The sequence below is a fragment of the Phaethon aethereus genome (genome assembly GCF_964289735.1).
Source record: "Phaethon aethereus genome assembly, chromosome: 5".
NCBI classification, from domain to species: domain Eukaryota; kingdom Metazoa; phylum Chordata; class Aves; order Phaethontiformes; family Phaethontidae; genus Phaethon; species Phaethon aethereus.
Window position 1 is genome coordinate 42,852,156 of NC_138579.1, and position 24,984 is coordinate 42,877,139.

General features: G+C 45.4%; 1 protein-coding gene across 1 annotated transcript in view; it reads right to left on the minus strand.

The window, feature by feature from the left end:
* MAPKBP1 (mitogen-activated protein kinase binding protein 1) overlaps positions 1-24,984 on the minus strand; it is a gene marked incomplete at both ends in the record, with an annotated part of 97,582 nt that overhangs the window by 41,411 nt on the left and 31,187 nt on the right. The window contains 2 exons of the mRNA XM_082000491.1: positions 2,615-2,672; positions 3,280-3,342. Of these exons, the coding sequence (XP_081856617.1) occupies positions 2,615-2,672; positions 3,280-3,342 (121 nt within the window). The remainder of the gene's footprint in view (positions 1-2,614; positions 2,673-3,279; positions 3,343-24,984) is intronic.

Consider the following 24,984-nt stretch of genomic DNA (forward strand, 5'->3'; position numbering starts at 1 on the left):
AGTGAACCAAAAGGCCCTCACATCCTCTGCTTCTAACACAATGTGGACATCTGAGATCTCAAACCAGGTCATGCTATACAAAAACATGCTCTGTCTGTTGTGATAACTATCACAAGCTATTTGACAGAGGCCTCTGGGAGACTAGCAATATCGTTTCTGCCACAAAGGTAACACACACATGTGCTACCTGAAAGAGTATGGGCAGGGTAGCATCACAGAAAAAGACAGTGAGGGAACAGAGCCTCTGGTTTTATGCTTGTTCACCAGAGAAACAGAAGGTCATAGACTTCAGAAATGACAATTCAGCACCTTCTGCCAGACAATTCTATTCTTTTCTTTAATTATTTGTTATTAAGCCGAAATAAAACAAGGCACACAAGATGAGCTGAAAGGCTGGCCAAAAATGTGCCTGATGGGCAAATTCTACTCAAGAGCCTGCTCATGATTTCACATTGAAGGCTGTCAAAACAGTAGCTTGCGAGACAACATATCCATGGCAACATGGCAAAATGGTACCTTTTCTGATCGGTTTTAAGTAAGTTATTTGATTGTGTGGGAGAGGCAAGTCTGATCACAAAGAGAAGTCAAAGCTTTACAAACTCAGAATCACACATGTTTTAATCTTCTTGTTCAAAAGCTTTGCCTAGTGACTGCTTGTGGCCTGGAAAAATGCCACGGTCAGATTTTACTGCAGTTGGTACAGTTCTCCCTCCTGCAAGGCAGAGCTCAGGTCTCAAGGGGGCTGGCAAGATGTTACAATAAGCTGAATCAGCTGCTCTTCAAAGCAATTGCTGTACTTAAACACATACATATATAAGCGTGTGTATATACACACACACATACACACATTTTTCCTAGCACCTTAGCATAGACCCCAAGACCTTAACAAATTTAATTCATATTCCATCATTTTAAAAAATGCTCACCAAAAGTGAGGTCTATGTGATTCCCATAGATGAGGAATCTATGCCTCCATGGGGAGAAAGGGGAAAAAAAAAATGGGGGGGGGGAAATTAATTTTCCTCTGTATTTGAAATATACAGAAGACATGTAATAGGTATGTCGTCAACCAACTAACCTCCATGGTCTCCTTCCTGAAAAGCTAGTCATGCAGAAAACTAAGATGTCACTAGGCAGAATTAGTATGAGGCTGCTAAAAGTGAGCTTGCAAAGTGAAGCATTTCCCTATGGGACCAACCCACAGGACAGAGGTTGAACTAAGACGAGACTGCTGACACCGGCAGGGGACACTGCTACACCAAGAAGTAAGTCAAATGTCAGACACGTGGGAGGATACCAAAAAGAGAAATGGTCTTACAACAGGGCGAGAGGAGACATGTCTTGCAACAAGGCACAAAAAGCTTTCAAGTATAACTGGAAAGGCTTTTTTAAAAAAAAAAAAAAAAAAATCTGAACTTGCCATTTACCCCAATAAAGTTTCAAACTGAAAAGTTTGGGTTGTTGGTAAGAAAAGAACTCAATTCACTTTTCACCACTTTTCCTACCACACATGAAAAGAACAGAGCACCAGAGATTTAAAAAAAAAAAAAAAAGAAAAGAAGGCATCAGAATCATAAATATATTATATATTTATTACAAATTTAATATTAAGGTTTTTATTACATTAAGACTTCTAGAGTAGAGGCATTAAAACAAATTACAGCTATAAAACCTCCTGCTTTCACTAAAAATTAACAACAACAACCTCTGATGCTCCAATGGAAAAATTGTGCTTACTTTTTTCTGTGTCAAGGTAGCCTCCATCCCAAAACACTGCTGTTTCTATCCTTGGCCTAATCCACACAGGATTCAGGCCCAGCTTGGGAACCACCCAGTGACATGACAGCTGCCATCACAGTGGCTGCACTAGGGACCACTGGAGCGAACAGCATCCATCTTGACAACTCCGACACAGGGCTGTGACATACTTCTCTTCTTTGTGGCTGAGGCTCAGGAGGGGACCTGTTGCACACATGCTCCCTCCCCACATCTTACAGAGGCACTGAGACTAGTGGTGAGTTACCATTAATCACACACAAGAGTAAACTGAACCCAACCAAAACAGGGGATAGTCAGCATTTCTGTGGATTTCTAACATCCAGCAATTCCAACCTCATGACAACAGCCCATGCCTTGAACTTCTAATCCAGAACAGACACACAGTGCACTCATCCTTATTCTCCCTCTTGGGCATGTTTGGAAGGAGGAAGCAATTGTCGCCCCCAGCCAAACATACAATGCCAAACCACAGGCACCAGCATCTTCTGTCACTATTCCTAAAGCTCCATTCCACATGCATTTTTCACTTTTTCCACAACATTGTTACTGGCTTCAGTTACTTCCTGAAATCCTAAAGGGACAACGTTAAACTCAGACCAAGATATCTTCAGGCCACAGACACCATCCCAGAAGATCCATCCCCCGAGCTGATGAGAGACAACACACTGAAAAGCTGCCAGCAGGAGCACCCGTAACCCTGTAGGTCCACCCAGAGTGCAACACTGAAATAGATTAGTCTATGTCAAGGCAGCTCACTGGCTTGTTTCTCCTAATACCTTCTGCCCTGCTTCAAAATGTGATGGGCAAGGTGTGCCCTCCTTCCTCTCACACTTACCTCTCCTGTAACCAAGTATTTTCCATCTGGAGAGAAAGCAAGTGCTGTAATTGTTTTCCTAAAACAGAGAATATGACACTGAGAAACATTTCCAATATGTGATTTCATTTTAATACGTCATGACTGAGGAGTAGGTTGGGATGAACTGGAAAGAGTCTGAAATCACACATAATAGCTTGACACAATAGTTTTGTTTTACCAGAGGTCTAACACTTGTCATGGGGATTCCCTGCTGCCCAAGTCTCAAGAAGCATGTCTACAGCACTGGAAAAGCTCCAGAAGTCAAAGTTCATCCTTGTGCCTTTATTCCAGATGCAGGACCATGTCCCAGTCCTGGCTTCAATAATGAGGTCATAGTTTTACATGGAGAAAAAAAAAAACAGATACCATGGAGTTCTAGCAAGACCTCCTCCATGTCATGCCTGTTAGCAGTTCCCCACACCTGTTAGCAGTGGACCACAATGTTTATGAGGTGGTGCCTCATCAGCAATAGCACCTCATATTAGAAGGAGCTGGAGTCAAACGAGCAGGCAGCCTCTGCCCAATGCAGCTCTCACTGAGGGGATTTAGCCTGGAGCAAGAGTGGCTCCTGCACTTCACTCAAGCCATAAAAACCTTGAACTCACCTCCCACAGAAAGCAAGCCCAGCTTAAAGCTTCACTCACCTGGAACTGTTTAGAATATGGTGTTGTTTATTTTTTCTAGGGTTGAACAGCACAACAACACACCTAGATGGAGGAAACAGAACAAAAAGAGTTGACATGACCATGTGTATAAAGAAAACCAAAGAGCTATCCTTGCTGGCAAAGCAGCAGCAAAAGCAGCCCCAGAAAGTTGCTTCATCCCCTAATCTCACCAACTGAGCTAGGGTTAACCAGAAGTCACAAAGAAAAAGAGCAGCCCAGAGGGGAATCACAAGTCTCTCCCATGTTGAGGGGCAGCACGTGCTAGTACCAAGAATAATTACCTTTCCAGCATCTGGGAGCCCTGAGTCTCTGATTGCTCAAGCTGGACAGAAAGGTTAACCATGAAAGTTTGTGCAACAGCCCTAATGGATTATGTCTCCCCGCCATAAAAGCGACCCTACGTACTAGGCACAAAACCAGCATATCTAGACCAGAGTAAGAATGTCAGGAAGAAGGAGGGGATCTTTCAGAAAATCTCTCAGAGGAGAAGAGGGGGACATACAGAGGCTAAATTTCTGTGCCTTGCTCATAATACTAGACAGGACAAAAACTGTTAAGTAGAGCACAAGAGGTGGCCGGCCAGTTAAGAAATGAGACATATGATGCTAAAAACTATTGACTCAAGGGACGTATCTGAATAAACAACTTGCTCAGGGGCACTGCAGAACTCTCTCAGCAAGACGCACTGCAAAAGCAAGCAGTAGTAAACTCCTGGTAAGCATTATAATCACCTCCATCGGGAACAAAACAGTTGCTGATTGGGAGGGGAGGGAAGAAGAGGCCTCACTTCCCCACTAATCTTGCCCATAGCACATTGCCTTGGGGCCTCAGCCCACCACAACCAGACTGGGGCAGTCCCAGGTATTGGAGCCTTCCCCACTCTCCACATACACTCTAGACACACAACAGCATCTGTCTCGTAGCAGAAAACACACAGCCCTTACTGCCCACTCCCAAAAGTGTAACTGTTAAGTGAATAAAAGGAAGGGAAAACTGGCCTCAGGTAGAACAGCAATTGCTCTAATGACCTTGTGCCCTATCTCTCACTTCACCTCTAAAATAGAAATTGTTGTTTTCGCCTGTCCCTCTTCTAGTACACGCTGCCAGTGCTCAGAGAGTCCCGGCTCCTCCTTCGCTGCGGTGCCAGGGGAGCGCTGCGGGATGCCCTGCTCCACTGCCAGCAGCCCTCGCCACACTGGGGACTTCACTCACGTCACCATTGCGCTGGGGCTTGCCCGCAACACATGCTAGGCTATGGACACCAGTCAGGGGGAGAAACATGCAGGAGAGAGAAGTAGAGGTGTTGGCCTGAAGTAGGCAAGCAGAAAGGCAAAAGCTGAGCCATCACAGAAACCCGTTGCAGCACCTCACCCACAGACCTCACCAGCATTTCAACACAGGCAGGGCACACTCACATGCAGGGCTTTAGCCAGGACTGAGCACACCTCGTTGCCGTGCTACCCAGAACAAGAGCCTCGTCCTTCCAGGCCCCTCTCCATGCCCCCAGCAGCAGGCAGTGCTAGCAGCACCACAGGCATGGCTCAGGGTTGACAGGGGCCTACCATGCCTCTGGGACATCCTCACCTAGCCCAGGCAGCTGACCTTTCCCTTGGTCTGATGGGGTTAATCCTGCCAGAAGTGGTGTCAATTTTGAAATGGAAAAGATAGCAGAAAGGAGGACCGATGCACTAAGATCTTGACCTTAGAGTCCTTGGCTGAAGCTGTCACACTCCATTAATATTGCTAGCTAAAGGCAGACACTGTCAGAGGGTACCAAAGCTTTAACCTCTAAAGATATGTCCCCCCACCCCCCCTCTCCACCCATGCCATTCCACCTACACTTCTCCATCCATGCCCTACCCAGAAGGCCAAGGTAATACAGGCACCAAATCTTGATAGTCAAGGCAGACAGCTATGGTTGGAGAGGTAACCTTATGCAAGAGCAGGAAAGGTGTAAATAAGCAGTTTGTTCAGACCAGGATTGATCCTTCTGTGCCTTTTATGCTGGGGAACCAATCTGGAGAGTTTCAAGTCAAAGCTATGCTATATATTTCTGAGGGATTAGTGTAAAGAAGCAGGTGGTTTGTGATCCATTAACAAGTCAGGGGAGGTTAAGCCTTGCAAATCACAAGATATGAAATAGGAAGTTAGCAGATGTGAAAATCTATCTAATCCCAAGCCTCCAGCTAAGCAGAAAAGCAAAGCAAAACCCCATTATGTGGAGTTGGATAGGGTTAATGGACCAATATCTTGCCGAGTTATGACAGGGATGAATTGTGCTCAAAATAAGCTTAAAAAAACCCAGAAAGAATAAAGGAAAGATGCAAAATCCTGGCAAAGGCTTTCCTATGCAGCTGTTAAATTTAAGTTTCTGTTTTATTGTGACGAACTCAGCAGAGAAACAGGACTTCAGAGGAGTGAACACAATCTAAAAACACAGGAAAGATGCAAAAAACAAACCATGGTCTTCAAACCAGGCGAGAAAACAAACCACCTCCTAGAATAGTATAGTGAACCGTGAAGGTCCAGGGCTTTACCATTATTAACTTACATGACTGCGCCTTTGGCCACTTACAGTCATGAATTTTAGCTCAGTCGCACTCCGGAGCAGGCTGTCTGCCAGCAGGCTTCCTTCCCGCTTCCCAGCTCTCAGCCAAGTCCAGAACCCGCAGCGAAGGTAAGAGCCACCCAGCTCATACACCCAGGCAAATCAACAAACCCTTCCAAGACCCACATGGCTTCTAGTGCCAGCGCAGCCATCAGAAATGTGGATATTTTAACTGTCTTGAGACACCCCTATGCTCAATTCACTGAGTTTGACCCATAAAACTTAAAAAACTCTATTTGGAAGGGGCAGTGGGGGAAGAGGGAAATAAATCACAGTATCTCCTTACTGGTCAGCAAGCATTGATTTATGCCACAAAATGGTAATTTTAACTCATAGACTCAGTGAAATAAGATTGCACATGGTTATTTTGAATTGGAAGCTAACAACTAACATAACTTGCTAATTGATTATGACCTTCTATACCAACAAAATCATTTAGCTAGGCTAAATTAGTCTTCTAAACTTGCTTTCTTGAATTAGCTGCTACCCAGCAAAAGCTACCCCACTACTATGCTGTCCCATGCTGATTTTCCACCATCACTCTCCTCTCTGCCATACACAAGGGCAATGAAGTCTCCAGCCAACACCAAGGACACCTTATTCAGCCAGATGGCAGGCCACAAACCACAAATCGTAAGAGTGGAACACAGATACTGTTCTGGGAGTCAGAAGCACCTGACTTTGAAAACTGGCTCCCTCTCAAAATGCTTGGGAAGGTGTCTAATCCACTCCATCCTAGAGAGTGTATCTCCTCAACAAGCAGAAATTAACCACTTCTAGCACTTTAATCTCTTCTGAGTCTTCAGGGCGGCCTCAATTGCCTATTCAGACACTCACAGGTCAGCTCAATGTGGCTGCAGAGCAGGTTCTCTGCCCCAAGCAGCAGGCAAGTTGTTCTTCAGCAGAACCTGCAGCAGTTCCCCAAACGAGGTGGCTCAGAGCCCATTAATACTCTGGGCGTGCTCTGTTTTAGCAAAGAAAATTAGTCTAGCAAAATTAAGGGAATGGAGGCACTGAATGGTCAAAATGCTGATCCACCTACTCCACACTGCCTCCAAGTCCAGGAAGGCTACCAAGCCCTCAGGAGACTCAAAGTATCTACTCCTTTCCATTAATGCTGGCTTTAATCTTACAGCAGTTAAAATAATAAAAATAATTACCATGGAAAATTAATTGCATACAAGAGCATACAGCCATCTACCCATCCTCCACCTCTGCCCGCTCCTTTATAAGACTGCATTCAGCATTTTGCAGCCAGAGGGATGGAAAGGACGCAAGGGAAGAGAGCACTGATCTTTTTGTTCCTAGCTTCCAATTGTGGATGTACACCAAGCAAAGTACTTCAAACCTGCACTTCTATAATGATCACATCACCTCTTCCACCTGTCCCACTCCTTTCCCAAATTGAAGCTTTCAAAAGAAATTCAAGTTCTTAAGACACCTTTGTCTGATGAGACCTTTTTAAATGCTAGTGCCAACATGCAAATTAAGACCATCTCCAAAAGCACCTCACATGGGACCTACACAGAGAAACACTGACCCTGGTACACAGTGTTTAGAAGGTCAACATTGTTAGCATCCTTGTTTCAGCACAAACCCTACCTCCTCTGCAGCTGCAGGCTGGGCTTGGTGACCACAGCACCTTTTTAAATCCGTAAGTATATTCTGATTTCCAAGACGTTTATAGGAACTATTCACTGCTGTATGGATTATTGCTGCAGAAACCATCTATCAGCCAGCTAAGATTAAGTGTCCTGTTTGTTTGCATGCTGGTTCCTGCACAGGCCGTTGCCAATGGCATACATATGTAAAGGTATTACTTCTAGGTCTGTGATGCCACCTCATAACGTTTAAGTACACCTTCCTGATGCAAGCAGCTTTTAAAAACAATTTGGCTGTGGAGTCTCTCCCAGTTCTCCTCTTTCTTGTGGGACAATCTGCTAGCCTCAAATACAAGGGAAGGACAGAATCAGCTCTCACAGCGATGTTAAAGGATTTTGCAGACAACCTGAGCTCCATCAGGGACCCCATTTAGATCAGTCAACAAGAAAGCAGTGAAAGGTCCCCTGCAGAGCTTTCCAAGCCTCCACAAAGGCACAGCCCTATCTTATACGTGCAGAACTGTGCACCATATATGCAGATAAAAAGCTGGTGGTGTTTCGAGGCTGGGGGAGGGAGAAGGGGGAGTGGAAATGTCACAGCAGTTTCCATTGGCCCCAGCAAGAGGAAAAAAAAAAAACAAAATATAAAAAAGAAGCAGTTTCCCTAAGCTAAATATAGGAGCGGGAATGGAGAGGAATCGGACGTCAGTATCGCATTTACACAAAGTATCTGACTCACTAAGTCAGCAGCAATGGGTCACTCCATGCAGCTCCCCCACCTTTACTCCTGCCTTTTCTCCTACTGGCTTCACTCCTGCTCTTACCAAAATCCTAGTTCCTGGGCATTTTAGTCTTCTCATTGTCCTCCTGTTTCCCCTCACATCCCTCTAGCCTCAGCTGCCTTCCTCCAGCCACCTCCTTCCTCACTCCTCTTCAGCAAGCTAATAAAAAACCCGTATTTCTGCAGAAGTCAGTTTTACTCTTTCCTTCCTCTGCAGGCCACATTCCCCTCCAGAGGGGCTTGGGAAAATTAAAAGCCTGTGATAGCATTCCTTTCCAAGTTATCCATCAACTCAGCATTGCCCTATTTGTGGGACACATGACTGGAGGTGGAGTTCATGGGTCAAGTCCTCCTTGGGTCAAGTCCTCCTCTCCTAAATGCATGCAGCCTATGCTATAAAGAGGAGGCCGTATGGAGGAAAGAAAACTCCATTAAGACATCAAAACAAACGTTGGCTTTCTTTTTTTCCCCACAATATATTCATTTCATGCTGCTGCAAGAATAAATGAAAAGAGCAAACAGTCCTATCCCTTCAAAATTGGTCCATTTCTCAATTTCTGGCTCATAGTCTGCTCTCTTCCCCCCACCTAAACCTATTCAAATGAGAGAGCAATAGCTTCCTACGCACTAAATGCGTGAAAAAGAAAAAGAGACATTGATAAGAACAAAATCTTTTTTCCACTGCACTGGTTGCCAAGGGAAGCTTGATCAGAGTGAAAAAGCTGGTGTTAATTTTCTATGTGGCAACTCTTCCTGCCAAAAAGCTTCTTCAATTCACAGCCAGTACTGGGAGTGGGTTAACAGTGATGAGAGAGGATGTGCATGCTGACTATGTAACTGAATAGGTATTTTCATGCAAGCTATATTAATTAAATGCATGCTGAGAAGAAAGATGTCTCTGTTGAGAGGTTAAGATTTGGGTGTCACTGCCTGAGCAGAAAAGCCTTCAGAGCTCCCTGCACCAATCCATGACCAAGAAGACTGGAAAGGTAGAACCCTGAGAGATGCAGCTAAATTCACGCTTCAGAAACACACACAGACTAATGAAAAGTCACAAATACTGAACAAGAAACCCCGTGTGAAAAAGAAAGTGAGCAATACATTTAGTGTCACTAGACTAACAGTGTAGGAATTTCTGATTGCCAACCAGGGACACGTTTGTTCTGTTTAAAAGGCTGTGTGGTACCCCAGATCTGCAGGAGTGGGAGCTCAAATGCACCACAGAACAGGCTCTGCTCCAAAAACCACAGGAAGAATCAGGCCAAACTAAAGTCCAATATCTTGCCTCCAAAAGCCCAGGCCTAGGGAAGAACTGGGCAGATTTGAAGATACTGGCTCAGACTATTCTCCCAGCCTCCAGAAATTTAACATTCAGAGATACTTTAAGCCAGCAAGCGCCCACACACAAGAAGAGGGGGCACAGCACAGGAAATTAAGTCTACAAGAAGGCAGAGCAGAACTGACAAGAGCGACTTGTAGGGATAATCCCCTACAAAAGGGACAAGGGCAGCCTCTGCTCCCCCCACCACTTCAGCCTACTGAAGTCACATCAGCCATTGCATTGACTGATAGGGCAAATGTGTCCAGGAGGAGGGAACACAAGATGAAGCCCAACAGCCTCTCTCTCTGTCTCTGCCCAGCGTCATTTGCTTTGCACAACCACAGGACAGTGGTTTGATTGCTCTCCTCAGCTGTGGTAGGCTAATACCAGTTACAGCTCACTTCCCATTCAGCCTTCAATGGACAGAGACAGAAGAGCAAGCCATGCAAGAAAACAAATAACTACATCCTCAAATAGGGGATATCCCCACCACCCCCACAAAAAACCCACCAGTGCCTATGTGATCTGATGACATCCAGAAAAACAGGCAACTTGCTCTCCCCACCACCTGGCAAGGATGCTGCCACCCTCATGATCTTCTGCTGCCAGCACGTTTTGTGCCTGTCCACACGTACAGGCTGTGCTGCACATGAGAGGGCTGGGCTGAGCTCCTTCTCATCTCCTGCCCGGCACAGGGCCAACACAAGCTCCTGCTGTGCATGGCCAACAGCTTCCACTGGCAGCTCTCAGGAGCCCCTTTACACCTGCCAGACTATATCTTTAGAACAACTAGCCATATCCCTAACTTCAAGCTAGAGATGTCAGCGAACAGAAGCACAGATCTGAAAAGACGCCCAAAACATTTTAAAAAGACTTTAAAAAACCCAACACATAAATGGATGAAAAGATCCAGTAAGGAGCAGAGATTGTCAGTGTACACCGACCAATCCAGGCCTCTCTTCTTGGATACACACAGACACCGCTGAAGCTTCAGCTTTACCAGGAACACAGAGGAGAAACTCTGCAGGAGTCCTCCTGCTTGCTTCCTACCAGAGCGAAGGTGCTGCCTGCCCACAAGAACTGGACACAGTGATTTCCAGCAGGTCCAGCTGATCTTACTGCAAGGTATCCTCACTCCCCCAGAGCTACTACACGTGGAAGACTCCATCTTAGCATGGAAATGTCCAACACTACATTATTTCAAGGTCTCTTTTTAAGAGAGCAGAGCAGAAGAGGAGGGAGGGGGATTTTTAAAACCGGCAACAGTTCTGACACTGGGCAAACGTAAGGCAGAGTGGTAATTCAGGAAAACAAACTCAGACTGAACGCTTTGCACAAAATGGATGCGGGGACAAAAGACAGCCTGGGTCCTGTCTCCCACCGAGTAAGTTGTACACAACTCCACAGCAGCCACGCTGGAGCCAGAGACGCAGCGGTAGTGCCCTCAGGAGAGCAATGGCTTTTCACAGAGCTGCGCAGTAAGGAGGCACCTTTTCTGGGAGGCAAAGAGCTAAGCCAGACGGAGATTGTGAAAGACTTGGGCATGAAGTGCATATGGGGAAAAGCGGAGGGGAGAAAAGGGCTCAGAGGAAAACCACGAAATTTAAACCAGCTTACCAACTGGGAATCATTACAGTTGCAAGGAAGATGAAAATTATTCCAGTTAATTGTTATGGCTCACGGCTGCCTAGTCACCAGTGATTCAGCAGGAACTTCACCTTTGAAACATCCTGATTCCCTTCGACACTCCAAAGCCAGGAGAGGGAAGAAAAAAAAAAAAACCAAAAACAACCACACAAAGCAAAAAACTCGTGGATGAGAAACCAGGGATAAAACCCTGCCCCAGCAGAACTGGGGACAGGCCATCTCCCCTGCCTTGCAGAATACCCCATCTCTCCTCCAGCCTGCAGCAAAGGTAGGTGAAGCCACACAAAGTGGTGGCTGTGCACACACACGCTGAGTTGCCCGTCAGCCTGCACATCTGAGAAGCTTCAAAGGACATAGGGCACTGATAACAAATGCATGTACACACACATGTATCTATCTGTCTATCTATGTGTGTACGCAGGTATATATACAGACACATGCACACCATACAGTTCATGGCTGACTATAACACACACACATATAGAGTCCACATTTCTCCCTCCCTCTCTCCAAAACCACTCACTTCCCTAGGGGCAGAGAAGCAATGCCAGCAATACACCTACATGAAGCATTAAATCAAGTGGGCTGGGAGTAGGAGTTGCAGAGCTGCGTTTTATTTCAGCACTCTTGGCAAACACCCACTGAACACTGCAAATGAGCAGCAGGCCCGTGGGCTAGAGCAATGGGGAACTGATGATAGGAAGGCTGGAGGAATGAAAGGATCACTGAGACAGTTCATGACAAGAAAATGTGCTGATCAGTCAGACAGGAGAGACTGAGAAGCCGTAGAAAATGGAGCCTTGAGCAGAACCTGGTGGTCCCAGGTGCAACCAAGAGAGATGAAACAAACAGCCAGAACATGGCTGAAAACCCGACAAGCTTTGCATCAAGTCAGGGAATGCAACTTTTTCCAGGATGGGTGCTACAGAATCACAGAATACTATGTTAATTCTTGAGAACGAACTTGTCTCCAATACGCTGAGGTCTCCTCCCAGAGTTATGGCTGTCACAGGCACATCAACAAGTAGAAGAGAACAACTCTCTGTCCTGACAGACCAGCCAAGACACCTGCTTCAGGGATCTTTCGCTCCCCAGTTGTGCTCCACCCCTCCGCTTGCTCTCAAGAGCCAGTCTTCGATCAGCATCTGGCTGACAGCCCCAGATTTGCCATTCTCAGCAACAGGCCATAAGCTTTGTACTGAGTCTGAAAGGCCTTGGGCTTCCCGGGCTTACTCGCTCTGAACTTTTCTTGACCTGCCTGTAGCTCTATTTTACGTGGTTGAGCTGTGACAGCAATTTCTCTAACGGACCAGGTGTCGATGGCTAACTTGTTTTACTTCTGTTTATCTTCGTGTGTTACAACCGCAGTTTTATAAATAACAGTAAAAGCAGTTATTTTATGTAGACTAAGATATTTACAACGAATGCTACAATATAGTGGAGAGAAATGCAGCCAAGGTATGAAAGCAGAGGCCTTGAGAAGTGGAGATGCGGGATGCAGTGCAGAGGAGTACAGGCATAGGATGATAAAAGATGAGGCACATGCTTGGCAGTGGAGACCCCATGGCTGTGAACAACTCGCCCACAGTCTGTTAAAGAAATACAGACTTGGAGCTTAACAAAACAGGTTTTAGGGGTAACAAAGTCAACAAAGAGATGATATCCAACGTGCATGAAAGGCACCATACATAGTGAATTCAGAAGCATGTGGAGATGCAGACCAAATAAGAAAGAGAAAGGTGTGAAAGTATGTTAGCAAACGAAGAATCCAGCAACATCCACATCATATTCCTCTCAGTGAAGGGCTTGGTGTTACCCTCCAATGACTGACTTTAAGATCCAGAGGAGTAACACAAGGATGAGCATAACACCAGGAAAAACAAATAGAAATTAAAAATGTGTTACAGTTGTAGTTGCATTACCACAAGTACTGAGACTTTTCTATATACAAGTATTTTAATGCATTATTATTCTTTCTTTTTCTGTAATAATTAGTGGTAGTGTAAAATGATTCCTGAATTAGAGTGTTAAGAACTCAGTTATACTAACAATAAATTCTTGCCCTTTTTTATTTAGACACACACAGCGCCTGTATATACAAGGGATGCTTCCTCTTTGCCCATGAACAACATTGAGTGTAACAAAGCCCAAGGGGAGTGCCTCAGAGAAAAAAAAAATGCACAGATCTAGGGGAAAAGGAAGCAATGAAAGACAAGTTGAAGAAAAAAAAAAAGAAAACTTAAAAACCCCAGGCAAATAGCAGTTCAGAGGGAAAGGCAAGAAAGAGATGAGAAGCAAAGTTTACAATAAAATTCCTGCAGAATCATCAAATCTGCCATCAAGTGCTGAGCAAATTTGGCTCTCCAGCCCAACAGTATAACGAGAGAAGATGGGGTTCTCTCTGAAGGCACCCTCCTGGGAGCAAGCAGCTCCCTGCAGAGATTCACAGACCCAGCTGGGCTTACACGGGAACATCTGGCTCTACACTCCAGGTCTGCACTGACTTCTCTGCAAGAGCAGTTGCCCCCATGCCACAAAGCCTCAAAAGCTGAGTAAGTGTCTTCCTTTACAATCAAGTCCCAAAGGAAAAACATATCCCACTTGCAATCAATTGGCCAACACCTCTGCTTCCAGCAGCAAGCGCAGCCAGAGTATTGCCTCCTTGTGCCTGAGCAGATCGGGAGCAGGAGATCTATACATCAAACTAATCATCTGGGGCAGATGAACGTGACAGCTCATGGCAGATGCCTCGGGGCTTTAATTGTTTTACCATGAGCAAGCAGTGTAGTCAATATTAAAGTGGCATCAATCAAAGGAGAAAGACAAAAAGTAATACAATTTAACTCTCTCCCTGTTCTCATCTAATTAACCTTCAGAAAGCAGCAGACTGAGGCAGGGCTGTCTCCCAGGCCCCTCCCCACCGCCACCTCCCCGGGGAGGATGGCCACGCAGGGGTCAGGCACTAGGCAGGCCCCTCCAGTGCCCATCGACCCATCCTTGTTATCTCTTGCGTTCCAGAGCAGACAGCAGAAGCCCCCACTGCGGCACAGAAACTAGAGCAGCTTTTCCCCTTGAATGCTTCAGTAAGTGTAATCCTTGCCGTAGCTCTGCAAGAGTGCCAGAGACAAAAAAAAAAAAAAAAAAAAAATCCCAACACACCACAAAATCTCTTCTTTTAAAAAATGGAGTTAAAGAATCACCCCCTCAAACAGTCAGTTGTTTTTGGCTCCTCTAGGCATGGGCAAAGCTCACAGCTGCCTCGGGCAGCAGGCTGCCAGGGCCAGCAAAAAGTCAGTAAAGCCTCTTGCCAGCCCTGCCTATTCAGAGCCCTACGAGGTCAGGCTGGCAGATGCTGAAAGAAGGGGCAGGGGGGAGCTTGCTTCTCCCCACAGCTGCTGTCGGTGCCACACCCCACGGGAAGCCTGCTGCAGCTCCCAGGCCCAAACGTCCAGAGGTCTCGGTAGCTCCCTGCCCCAGCCCCACTGCTTCTCAGGGTGGGAACAGCTCAGACGTTCCCAAATTGGCAAAATTCTGCCTACTATTATCTTCTTAGGAGACTTGTGACAACTCTGGCTTTAATGGAAGATGAACATTTGCCTCTGCTTTGCCCGTATCTCAGCATAATATAGAGCATTTTAAATGCACTAAAATTTTTCTTCAGAGTAGCTTCCGTTGTCAGGAGATCTGAAAAGACAGCTTTCCTGAAAGGAGAAGCAATCATGATAAAACTCAGTTTTGCTTTCTCATATATCTGTATCTCTTGTCACAGAGAAACGTGGCCAGGTTAGAGTCCAAGACAAAGAAGCATTAGGTCAGTGTTGCAAAAGCATAGCAACTAACACCGAAGGCAAGGAAGTGGCTGGTATCAGCTCTGTCGGTCTTTGCCTACCAGCCGAAAGAACCAGGTTCAGGTGCACAACAGGCCAGTGCACGTGTTGCAGGGCACGGCTTCCAGCGCTAGCCTTGTGCGGAGGGCCAAGTGCTACCTCTGGCTCCTAAGCAATAGTCAGGGCACTTCTGGGCATGCTTACAATAAGCAAAGTATACCACTTCTTGGCACTTCTTAGCTATCCTAACATGATGCTCTTTCACCTTTAACTTGTTGCTTTTCTGACACCAAGTGAAACCCAAGACCATCTACAGTGCCAGATATTCCAGGAAGAAGAAAAGGACCGACCCCCTGTTGTTCATGCCTCGTGATGGGATATGTCCTTTGGACTGTATGTACTTCTTTTAAGTTAAACTCTATGATTTGTGTCAAGGTTGCCAGGAGACACGGTGCCTGTTTTGAGATTCTTAGAAAGGGTGGAGCTCAGCTGAGGCGGCTGGTATCTCATTTTCATCCCAGACTTTGCTATTCAGTCCCCATTCCCCCCCCCTCCTCGCTCTTATGCAAGCTCAGGACTTGGCTCACCAGCAAGTCGTGTTGCTGCACCAAGGCACTGGTTGCCAGGAGGTATAAGTGCTGGAGAGATACAGAGCAGGTAGAGAAGAGAAGAGAAGAGAACAGGTTGCTACCTGCAGGCACACAGGCTTTCGGGCACTCCTGCTCTATGCCACCCCTCTTCCTTTCTCAGGCAATGGGCAAACCCCAGGGGGCTGCAGAGCTTCAAGCTGAGAAAAGGCCTACGTGTTCCAAAATAGACAAGGCAGCGTGAGCTTTGCAACCACTCCTCTTCCCCGTTTCACTAGCATGCAATAGCTTTCCAAACCTGTCAAAGCTTCGCACTTGCAGAGTTCTACCAGCATGTTTAACTGTATTATTAAATAAAGCAGACATGCTTATTCTGTTGCTTCCATTTCTTTGTGTATAAACGGCAAGTGACCCTCACCACGGGGCTGTTTTTTTCTTTTTTTTTTTAAATAGGGACTTCCCTTTAGTTCACCTGCTGGTTAATGAGATCAAAGCACAAAGTAACAAACTAACCATCTACATGGGATTACTTCTAGCTTGTCTCCCGATTTAAAAATTAAATTGGTACAATTGACACAGTGAAAGATTGAGAACAGCCAGTGTTTATCTTAAGGCAGGTTAAAGTCAGATATACCCAATATGATCATTAAACCAGCAACTTGTTGTAGCTATTCTGACAGGCACGATAATACTCTCCTGTTGATGGAACTGGAATATTTGCCCTAGAACTAGGATGGAAGCAGTAACAAACATGTGCTATATAGTTCTCCTTAATATGGTTTGCCAAGCAACTCAAACAGCAGCAAATTTGCAGGACTCCTCCAAGAAGCTCTACCTTTCCCTGCTCGCAGCCTCAGGAATCCAGCACAGGGAAGCTTCAAGGGCAGTTAAGTGCTTTTTCTTTGTCACAAGAATTTTCACTGCAGCCTTGCAAAGATAAAAGCATTCCCATTTCCCTGCTCTCACTTTCTTCATCGCTGACATTTTTGGCAACAGCAAGAACCCACACTCTAACATAAACTTTCTTGAGGGCTCAGCTAATACTTCTGGCCCCCCAACACACACTGCACAGGCAGTGCCTGGACCTGCCACACCAGTTGTGTGAGGCAGTGCAGGACTGAAGCTACCTAACTAGACTTGCCCTACCCACACTACCAAACTTTATTTAAGGCTCGCTCACACCACCACAGCATTATACACAGAAAGAAACCTCCTCTCTGGAGGTGAGAGCACGTTCATGCTGCCTGCACACACACTGCAGGCAAGGAGCCTTCTTTGGCCCAGAATAAGGGTCCTGAAATTCATTCTTACACTAAAATCCATCCCCAACTTTGTTGTCAGTTAAGCACAAAAACTGCTTATAGTTAACGCAATTGTGTGCCATGCTGTGGTACTAAAGGGTCAGAGTTCAAAGGTACATAGTATGGAAGAGGAGAGAGGTGGAACAAGAAAAGTTTTTACTTCTTTGAAGTAATCAAAAAAAATGATTGACGTAATCAAAGAAATCGCATGTAAAAATGTTCTGATGTTCAAAAACAATGCAAAATGCACTACTGAAGAGATGCCTACACAACCTCCATCCAATTTCCTTCTACAAAACCATTCTGAGAGCATTTCTTTCCACCACCATCCCATTCTGCTCTCCTCTCTCTGTTAAGAACCAGGCTTGCTCAGCACTGGGAACAGAATCACAGAATCATTAAGGTTGGAAAAGACCTTTAAGGTCATCAAGTCCAACCATCAACCCAACACCACCATGCCCACTAAGCCATATCCTGAAGTGCCGCATCTACATGTTTTTCGAAGACTTCCAGTGATGGTGACTCCACTACCTCCCTGGGCAGCCTGTTCCACTGTTTGACCACTCTCTCAGTGAAGAATTTTCCTAATATCCAGTCTAAACCTCCCCAGCACAGCTTGAGGCCCATTTCACAGGTACAAAGGAGGACACGGAGGCAGTGGAGGCAGCAGCATCTGGTGTTCATTGCCTTAATCACATCCTTAACTTTCTGTGCATATACCTATCATGTCACCTGAGCTCATGTCCCATGCATGGAACCAGCTGTGAGACATTCAGAGGCTCTTAAGAAACAACACAACATGTCTTTGTGGACTCTACCACCTTGAGGGCTGGCTAGTGTGTGATGTTGGGAGAAGAGTGTCCAAACTAGCAAGGGTAAGGATTGGTGACAGCACTTTTTAAGTCATCTGTTTAAAATAGCTGTTTAATATCCAGCTCCTATTATCTACAGCTCTATAAGGGAGAAAATAGGAAACTGTTACTATTATTTTTAGAAAAAGGTGCAAGCTGGGAGAAACAAAGTGATTTTCTTTACCATTCAGTGCCACGGCTGACTAAAAATAGAGGAAAAAAGTCTCAGTTTTCCATGCGCTACAATACATTGCCTCTTCCTACTGCTGGCTTTTTTTCCGAAAAGTCTTCCTGTCCTTCAGACAAACTCTCACTAGGGAGTCCTTACTGTGGCCTTTCAGTACTTAGAGGGGGCTTCTAAGAAAGATGGGGACAAACTTTTTAGCAGGGCCTATCACGACAGGACACAGGCTAATGGTTTTAAACTAAATGAGGGTAGATTTAGACTAAATCTAAAGAAGACATTTTCCCAGTGAGGGTGGTGAAACACTGGCACAGGTTGCCTAGAGAGGTGATAGATGCTCCATCCCCAGAAACATTCAAGATCAGGTTGGATGGGGCTCTGAGCAACCTGCTCTAGTTGAAGATGTCCCTGGTCACTGCACGGGGGTTGGACTGGATGGCCTTTAAAAGGTCCCTTCCAACACAAACTATTCTATGATTCTATGATTTTCCTGCCCCCACCCTGTAATTTTAAAAGGGGGAGAACGAAGAGTAGAGTTACCAGCTCATCTCTGAACTGAACTCAGTTTTCTGCTCAAGTCAGAGCAGGGTTGCCCATATTCCAAGGAGAAGTTTTCAGGCAATTTGTTCTGGGGAAAGGTACCTGCTCCCACTCATAGACTCCCTCTCTCCACAGAATTCCTGGTGAAAAAAAAATCATGAAACGTTTCCCAAAATGTTTCATTGCAATTGGATCATTCCCTTGAAAAATTCTCAATTCCATCTAAATGTCAAAAACCATCTGGCAATCTAAACGGGTGAAGGCTCCCTGTTGTGGCATTTAGGGGCTGGTTTGGGGTTTTTTGGTTTGGTTTTTGTTTTTGTTTGGGTTTGGTTTCTTTTTTTAAAACAGCAGCAAACTCTGCTACCAAGGGTGACCAGACTTCAATTTCAATTCATCCCTGCGCCCAGAGAGCAGGTACTGTCACGACAGTGGGTCTTCCTGCTGGAAGGGCTGCAAGAGGAAACACAGATTGCCGCTCCTCACTGCGGGAGGGTTCTGTAGTGACACCGGGATGCAGCAGCACGCTCCTACGCTGAGTACAGCTGTAGAGTCCAGCCCTTCCCCTGTGCCCAACAGAAAGGAGGAAGCACAGAAGCATGGATGAGCACAGGCGCACCCCAGAGAGGATGGGGTGTACAAAGGCAGTGTTTTGGGAGAAAGGGCTCGAATCACACGGCTTCTGTGGAAAGACAGGGGATAAACGGGCACTTGGTACCTGGCGGCTTGAGGGAGGATGCCGTATCAGACCTATTGCTGCTGCCAGATCCTCAGTTAGTAACTGTACAACAAAGTGTCACATTTCATCTCTGTTTGTCCCGAGGCTGTAGCAGCTGGCTACAGAACAGCAACCCACCCCCTTGTAACGTGAAGGCTGGATTAGCGTATGGCACTCTGGAGAAGTAACAAGAAGTTCCATGTATATCAAAACAACAGCTTGTCTCAAAGGTAGAGCTGGCAACGCCAAACATCAGCACTGGCCTGACTAGTTTTTCAATACCAAGTGCGACACAAGGTACACAGTCACACAGGGACTGAAGTCAAGGATCCCACAATCCCCACTGTCCACCACAAGAGCTTCAACCTACTCCACTGCTGGCAAAGGTGGCATTAACCACTTCCCCAGCCAGCAGCTGAGCTCTCGGAGTCAAGTGCTCACTCTCCTAACACCTTCCCTCCAGCAGTCTCGACAGGATCCCGATGCCACAGTCTTCAGCGCACGCAGCACAGACAGCAGCACTTTTGGCAGAGGCTTGACACGGTCCCCCTCTGGTTTAGTAAGAAGCTTTTCTGCCTGGCTATTTTGAGGTTTTGTCCTATTTTTCTCCCTTTTCTGCTGGGCAGCAGGTTTGCTGCAGGTCTTGAGCTTTGTGGCTATCTCATTATTTAAGATTCTACCAAATGTTACACCCTCAGTTGTTTGTCGCAAGTAAAGATCTTAAATTAATTAGACATGACATCAAAAGCCCACACACACACACGCCTGGGGGCTGGCTGATGAAAACTGCCCGGAAGTCAATTTGACAGGCTTGTCTCCATTCGGCTAAGGGCTAAAACCAGGGGAGTTTGCCCAGAGCTCTAGGTGATTGCTAGTACTGCTTTGTTTGCTTCTTTATCACCTCTTCTGCCAAAGCAAGTGAAATTACAGCTGAGCTGGATCAATACACCGACCATTCAGCAAACAACTCTACTTTTTAGGTGTAGTTTTATTGCGGAGACATGGATTCAATGTGGAAGAGTCTCCAGCACTCACAAAAAGAGAGACCAAGCAAAAAAACTGTACAGAAATTCTTGCCTAGCTGTACAGGCATGTGGAAACAGCGCAGACAAGTAAGACTGCGCCTGCTCCATTAGGCAAGGGTCTTTTCTGTCTGAAGTGCACTGATGGGGATTCAGTACTGGACCCAGCTGCTATCCAGATGGGAAGAGGACGATTGCTCCAGGACTGCATGATTGTTACCTGTGAATATCACAGGCCAACAGCAAGGGAGCAGGGGAGAGGCCATAGCCCCCCGAAATCCACCTCTGCAAATTAAAATATCAAAGTTATGATTCTTTGGCCTGACAATAAAGCACTGTTGCAAAGAGGATCTCCATTCTCTTGTCCCAAGTGCAAAGAGCTTGCTCACTTGCCAGAAACTAACACTGGATTAGCCTTCCTCAGCCCACCCTCCCTGTCTAATCTACATTAATAAAACCAAGGAGTGAAAGGACATATTTTACACTTCAGGTCTTTATGCCTCAGATATGCTCCTCCCCCTCCAGTGGGTATTTAAGACAGGGAGATTTGAGAGTTAAACAAAGTATCCCTGATTCTTTCTGAGCGAAAGACTTCCCTCTATTGCCGGGGAAGGAAAGGGAGGGAAGGGTTTGGCTACTTTTCATCATCTTTTTGGACACTTTCAACACACTGAAACCTAGTGTTGCTCCCTCTTGGCACAGAAAAGTTTGTTTGGTTTGGTTGTAATACCCCAACTCAAACCCAGCTGCAGTCACAGCTCTTCAATGAAGGGAGTTTTCTTATCTTCCTCTCCAGGTCCACCATCACAACTGTGCCAGCTGGAAAACCTCCCCAGATGGCATTTACAAGCACGGTAGCCTCACACAAGAAATGCATTAACAATAGTCCAGATGCCTGGGAGACGGGGTGGGGAAAGAGGTCTAAGCCTTGAAAGGCAATTGTCCCATTTTAAAGAGGGTGTCTTTAAGCTGCCTCTGGTGTGGCCAAAGATGCTGAAATTTGCTTTGAACCATAAATGAGAACTTCTCTCACTTTAGGTTTCTAAAATCTTTACTACATTGCAGGATTCTTCTTTAGAAAAGAATATACAAAGAAGACCCAGAAATTCTCCTTCAGAAGTTTGGGTAAAGTGAAATTGAAGGAGCCACCACCAGCAGAACTGGATTTATCTACTGGTAACCCAGCAGTTTGAGTATTTCAGTGTCCCTGTACCCATTTAAGCTGCATTTGGGATACAGCCCAATAGCATTAGCATTTACACTAGGGAAAAATTAGTGAAGAACTGTACCTGCACAGAGCACTACAGCTTTGCACAAAACTGCACATGTACCAAAACGTACACTGGGTCTGTAACGTGGATTCCTTCTGTGTGCCTACAGCTTTCTAAAGGCAAGCACCACTGTGGCGTCCAAGCAAAGTGATCAATTAATTAAGAAAAATGTGCTCTGAAATAATACTTCTGATAATAATTCCTGGGATAATAATCTCCGGAATATTTCTCATTTTACAAATTAGGATTTCATTGTCCATGTAGGCACCAAATCTAACCTGGCCACAATGGTCATAAGTCATGAACAGATCCCAGTTCAGAACAGCATTTTGCCTCATTCACCAGCAGTCATCTACTAGATCTGCCTGTCACAATTCATTCCTGTACCCCACTGACCAAAACCTTCCACTTTAAAGAAGAAAGAAAGAACAAGGCAACATCATGCCTGCTAAAGTTATGCAACGTTTATCCTAAATGTTATTCTTCCATTGTGGGTTATATGCAGCTTAAGTAAACGGAAATTGTTCTAAGCTGATAATTTATTATGTTGTGCAGTAACGTATCTGTATATTGATGGAAAATGATGATTAAAACTTTCCAAGAGACTCCACATATGGATGGGCTGGAAACCACTTAGTCTTACAGCCTATCTACCAAAACGGGAAAGAGGTATTTGGGAGCAAACCACCAACCACTTCTGTAAAAGAAAAATCCTCACTCTTGCATCTTCCAGTGGGTTTTACCACTCAATTATGTGAGACAGCTCAACACGTGCGGAGCAGACTCCTGGCTGGATTAAAACTGATTTACTCATTTCCCGCTGCGCTCCTCCTCTTCCTCCCTTCACTGTGACACAGGCCGTGGTCACTGCCCTGTCAAGTGCAGGACCTGACACTCACCCCCCTGGACCCGCGGACAGGGAGCCAGGAGAGTTATGAGTCAGAAGGTCTGACAGAGTTAAGAGGCTTCCACTCAGTACTGCAAACCAGCCAAGGACAAAGGGTGCAACAAGGGGGAGACAGAGTGAAACGAGAAAAGGAGAACAGGGCTCAATTCTGCCGCAGCACAGGTCGGCACACGAGGGGCTGCTGTGCTTTAGGTCCAACATGCATGGCAGAGCAGCAGTAAAATAAAATCTCACCCAGACAACTGTGCATTTTTCTGATTTTGAACACATCATACCACTATTCACTTCTGAATATTAGTTGTCCTACCTCAAAAAAACCTCCAGGTGATAAAGCTGAAGCAAGAACAAGTCTAGGTCTTCAACAAGATCTCGCAGCAAAAAGCAGCAGGAGAAAAGACTTAATATCTTCATCTTAACTTTGATCATGTAGCTCCTTCTTTTATTGTCCCTCCCTTCCCATCTACAAACAAGAGTGATTCATTTTGAAATGGTACAGAATACGGGGGCATCCAAATCATTTGTTCAGCAGATGTACTGCGCACACAGAGCGCTAGCCAGGGGGCTGCATCTGCGCTGGCTACATTCATTTCTGAGAAAACCCAAAGAAACTCATTTCACTGTGTCTCAGAGAAGATTCACTACATTAAGCCTGTGTCTGCCTTCAGCAGGAGTTGCTGTATGTAAAGAGCTATGCTAGAGAGCTGATGGTGGGGGTAAGAATATGCAAGCTGAGACCGATCAACTCAGTACATGTGGTATGTATCAAATACCAATCTCCCCAGGAAGGAACACTAATATGAAAAATCCCTGACTTTAACAGAATGGCTGGGAACTGACAAGCAGAGCTAGAGAGAGGCTTATGCTGGCCAGAACATAACAGAAGAGCATTTAAAAGACATCACATACTGAACAGCATGAAGCACTACTTGCCGGCTCCTATGGAGGAAAAAGCATAGACTGCTCCCTCAAGCAGGCAAGTGCCTCATATGAAGACAAGATTCCCAACCAGCTATCATGACCAACTGAGAGCCAAGGAAAGAAGAATAAAGAGAAGCAAAATAAATCAGTCAGTCATACCTACTTACAAGGCTTAAAAAACAACAGCAAACACAACCCCAAAAACAGATAAGCTGACTCAAGCTATCTGAGCAGCTGGTCTAGAATTTAAATGGATAGACGTCCTGTCTCCCCGCCCCCTTTTTTTTTTCCCCTTTTTTGATGCTAGTCATCCTCAGAGGATTTTCTTAGCTTTGTTTCCCTTCTTGTTTCTAAGAAACAGAATCTTAACTAGCTACTGGGGGGGGAAACAAAAAAAAAAGACAAACAACCAAAATAAGGGAAGAGCAGGGAAAAAGCAAAGTGGAAAGAAAACTGAAAGAAAAGGAGGACAGAGCATTGGTCCTGCCACAAGAAATAAAAAATTCATTACATTTCTGTCCCACTCACTCCTCCCATAAGACTGACTTTGTTACTCACTGCATAACCCTAACAGAGATCAAATTAAGCAACTTTGGGTTTATTTCACTTGCCAGCATAGAATAGGTTGAGTGCAGGCAGCAGATGTAAGACCTTCTCTTGATGTAATTTTCTCTCCTATGTTGTCTTATCTCCCAAGACAACAGCCTTATATGAAAGTGGTGGCCTAGCGGATCTGCAGCACTCTGTGCCTTTAGCCTTTATGGCAGACATGAAGAAAAAGCCTATAAACACAAGCATCCCACTGAAATAATACCAGGGTCAGGAAAGCTGCTGTCACACACTTCCCTTTGACCCTCATTAGGGTCAAAGAGGAGAAAGGATAAAAGGTTCAAAAGCCAGTGAGAAGTAAAGAAAATAATAATGTAACACTCGGCGCTCTGGCACCACTGCGGAGTTGGAACGAGCTTGCGTTGCATTGAGACCTACTTCTTTCAGGAGATTTGGAAACTTCTCAGCACATTCAGAAACTCCAAGACAGAGAAAATCCAGAAAAGCAATCACACTTAAAAAAAACCCAACACCAACAAACTTTAGGCAAACCAGAGACCAGAGTTAAGATTCTACTCAAAGAACAGCAAAGGTTCTCATGCACAAGTATGCATTCATATGCCTGGTGTGGATGAAGTCGGGATGCCTGGGGTAACTGTTTTGATCTTAACCAAATGAATCCAGGTATGTTGAAAGTGTTCTTAGGAAAATACAGAGTTGTTACGTAAATTCAGCTTTTAGGGGTAGGACAGACTGGAGGAGCAAAGCATCTGCATGTCAAGACTGCAAAACCTCAGTAGATGAGCAGAGGACTAAGGAAATCACTGGAGCACCTGCAGCACAGCTGAAGATGACCAAGTTGCATGGACATGTGCATGAGCCATACCCAGTCTGCTATATCAGCCTCACGTAAGAAGCTTGGGTGTCCAGTATATTCAAACAAGTAGAAACAGAAATAAACAGAATAAAGCCAGTATACCAGAAATGCCAGGATTCTTGCAAATCAAGATAAATTCACTGCAAATTAGAATGGAGAGAAAAAAAAAACAAC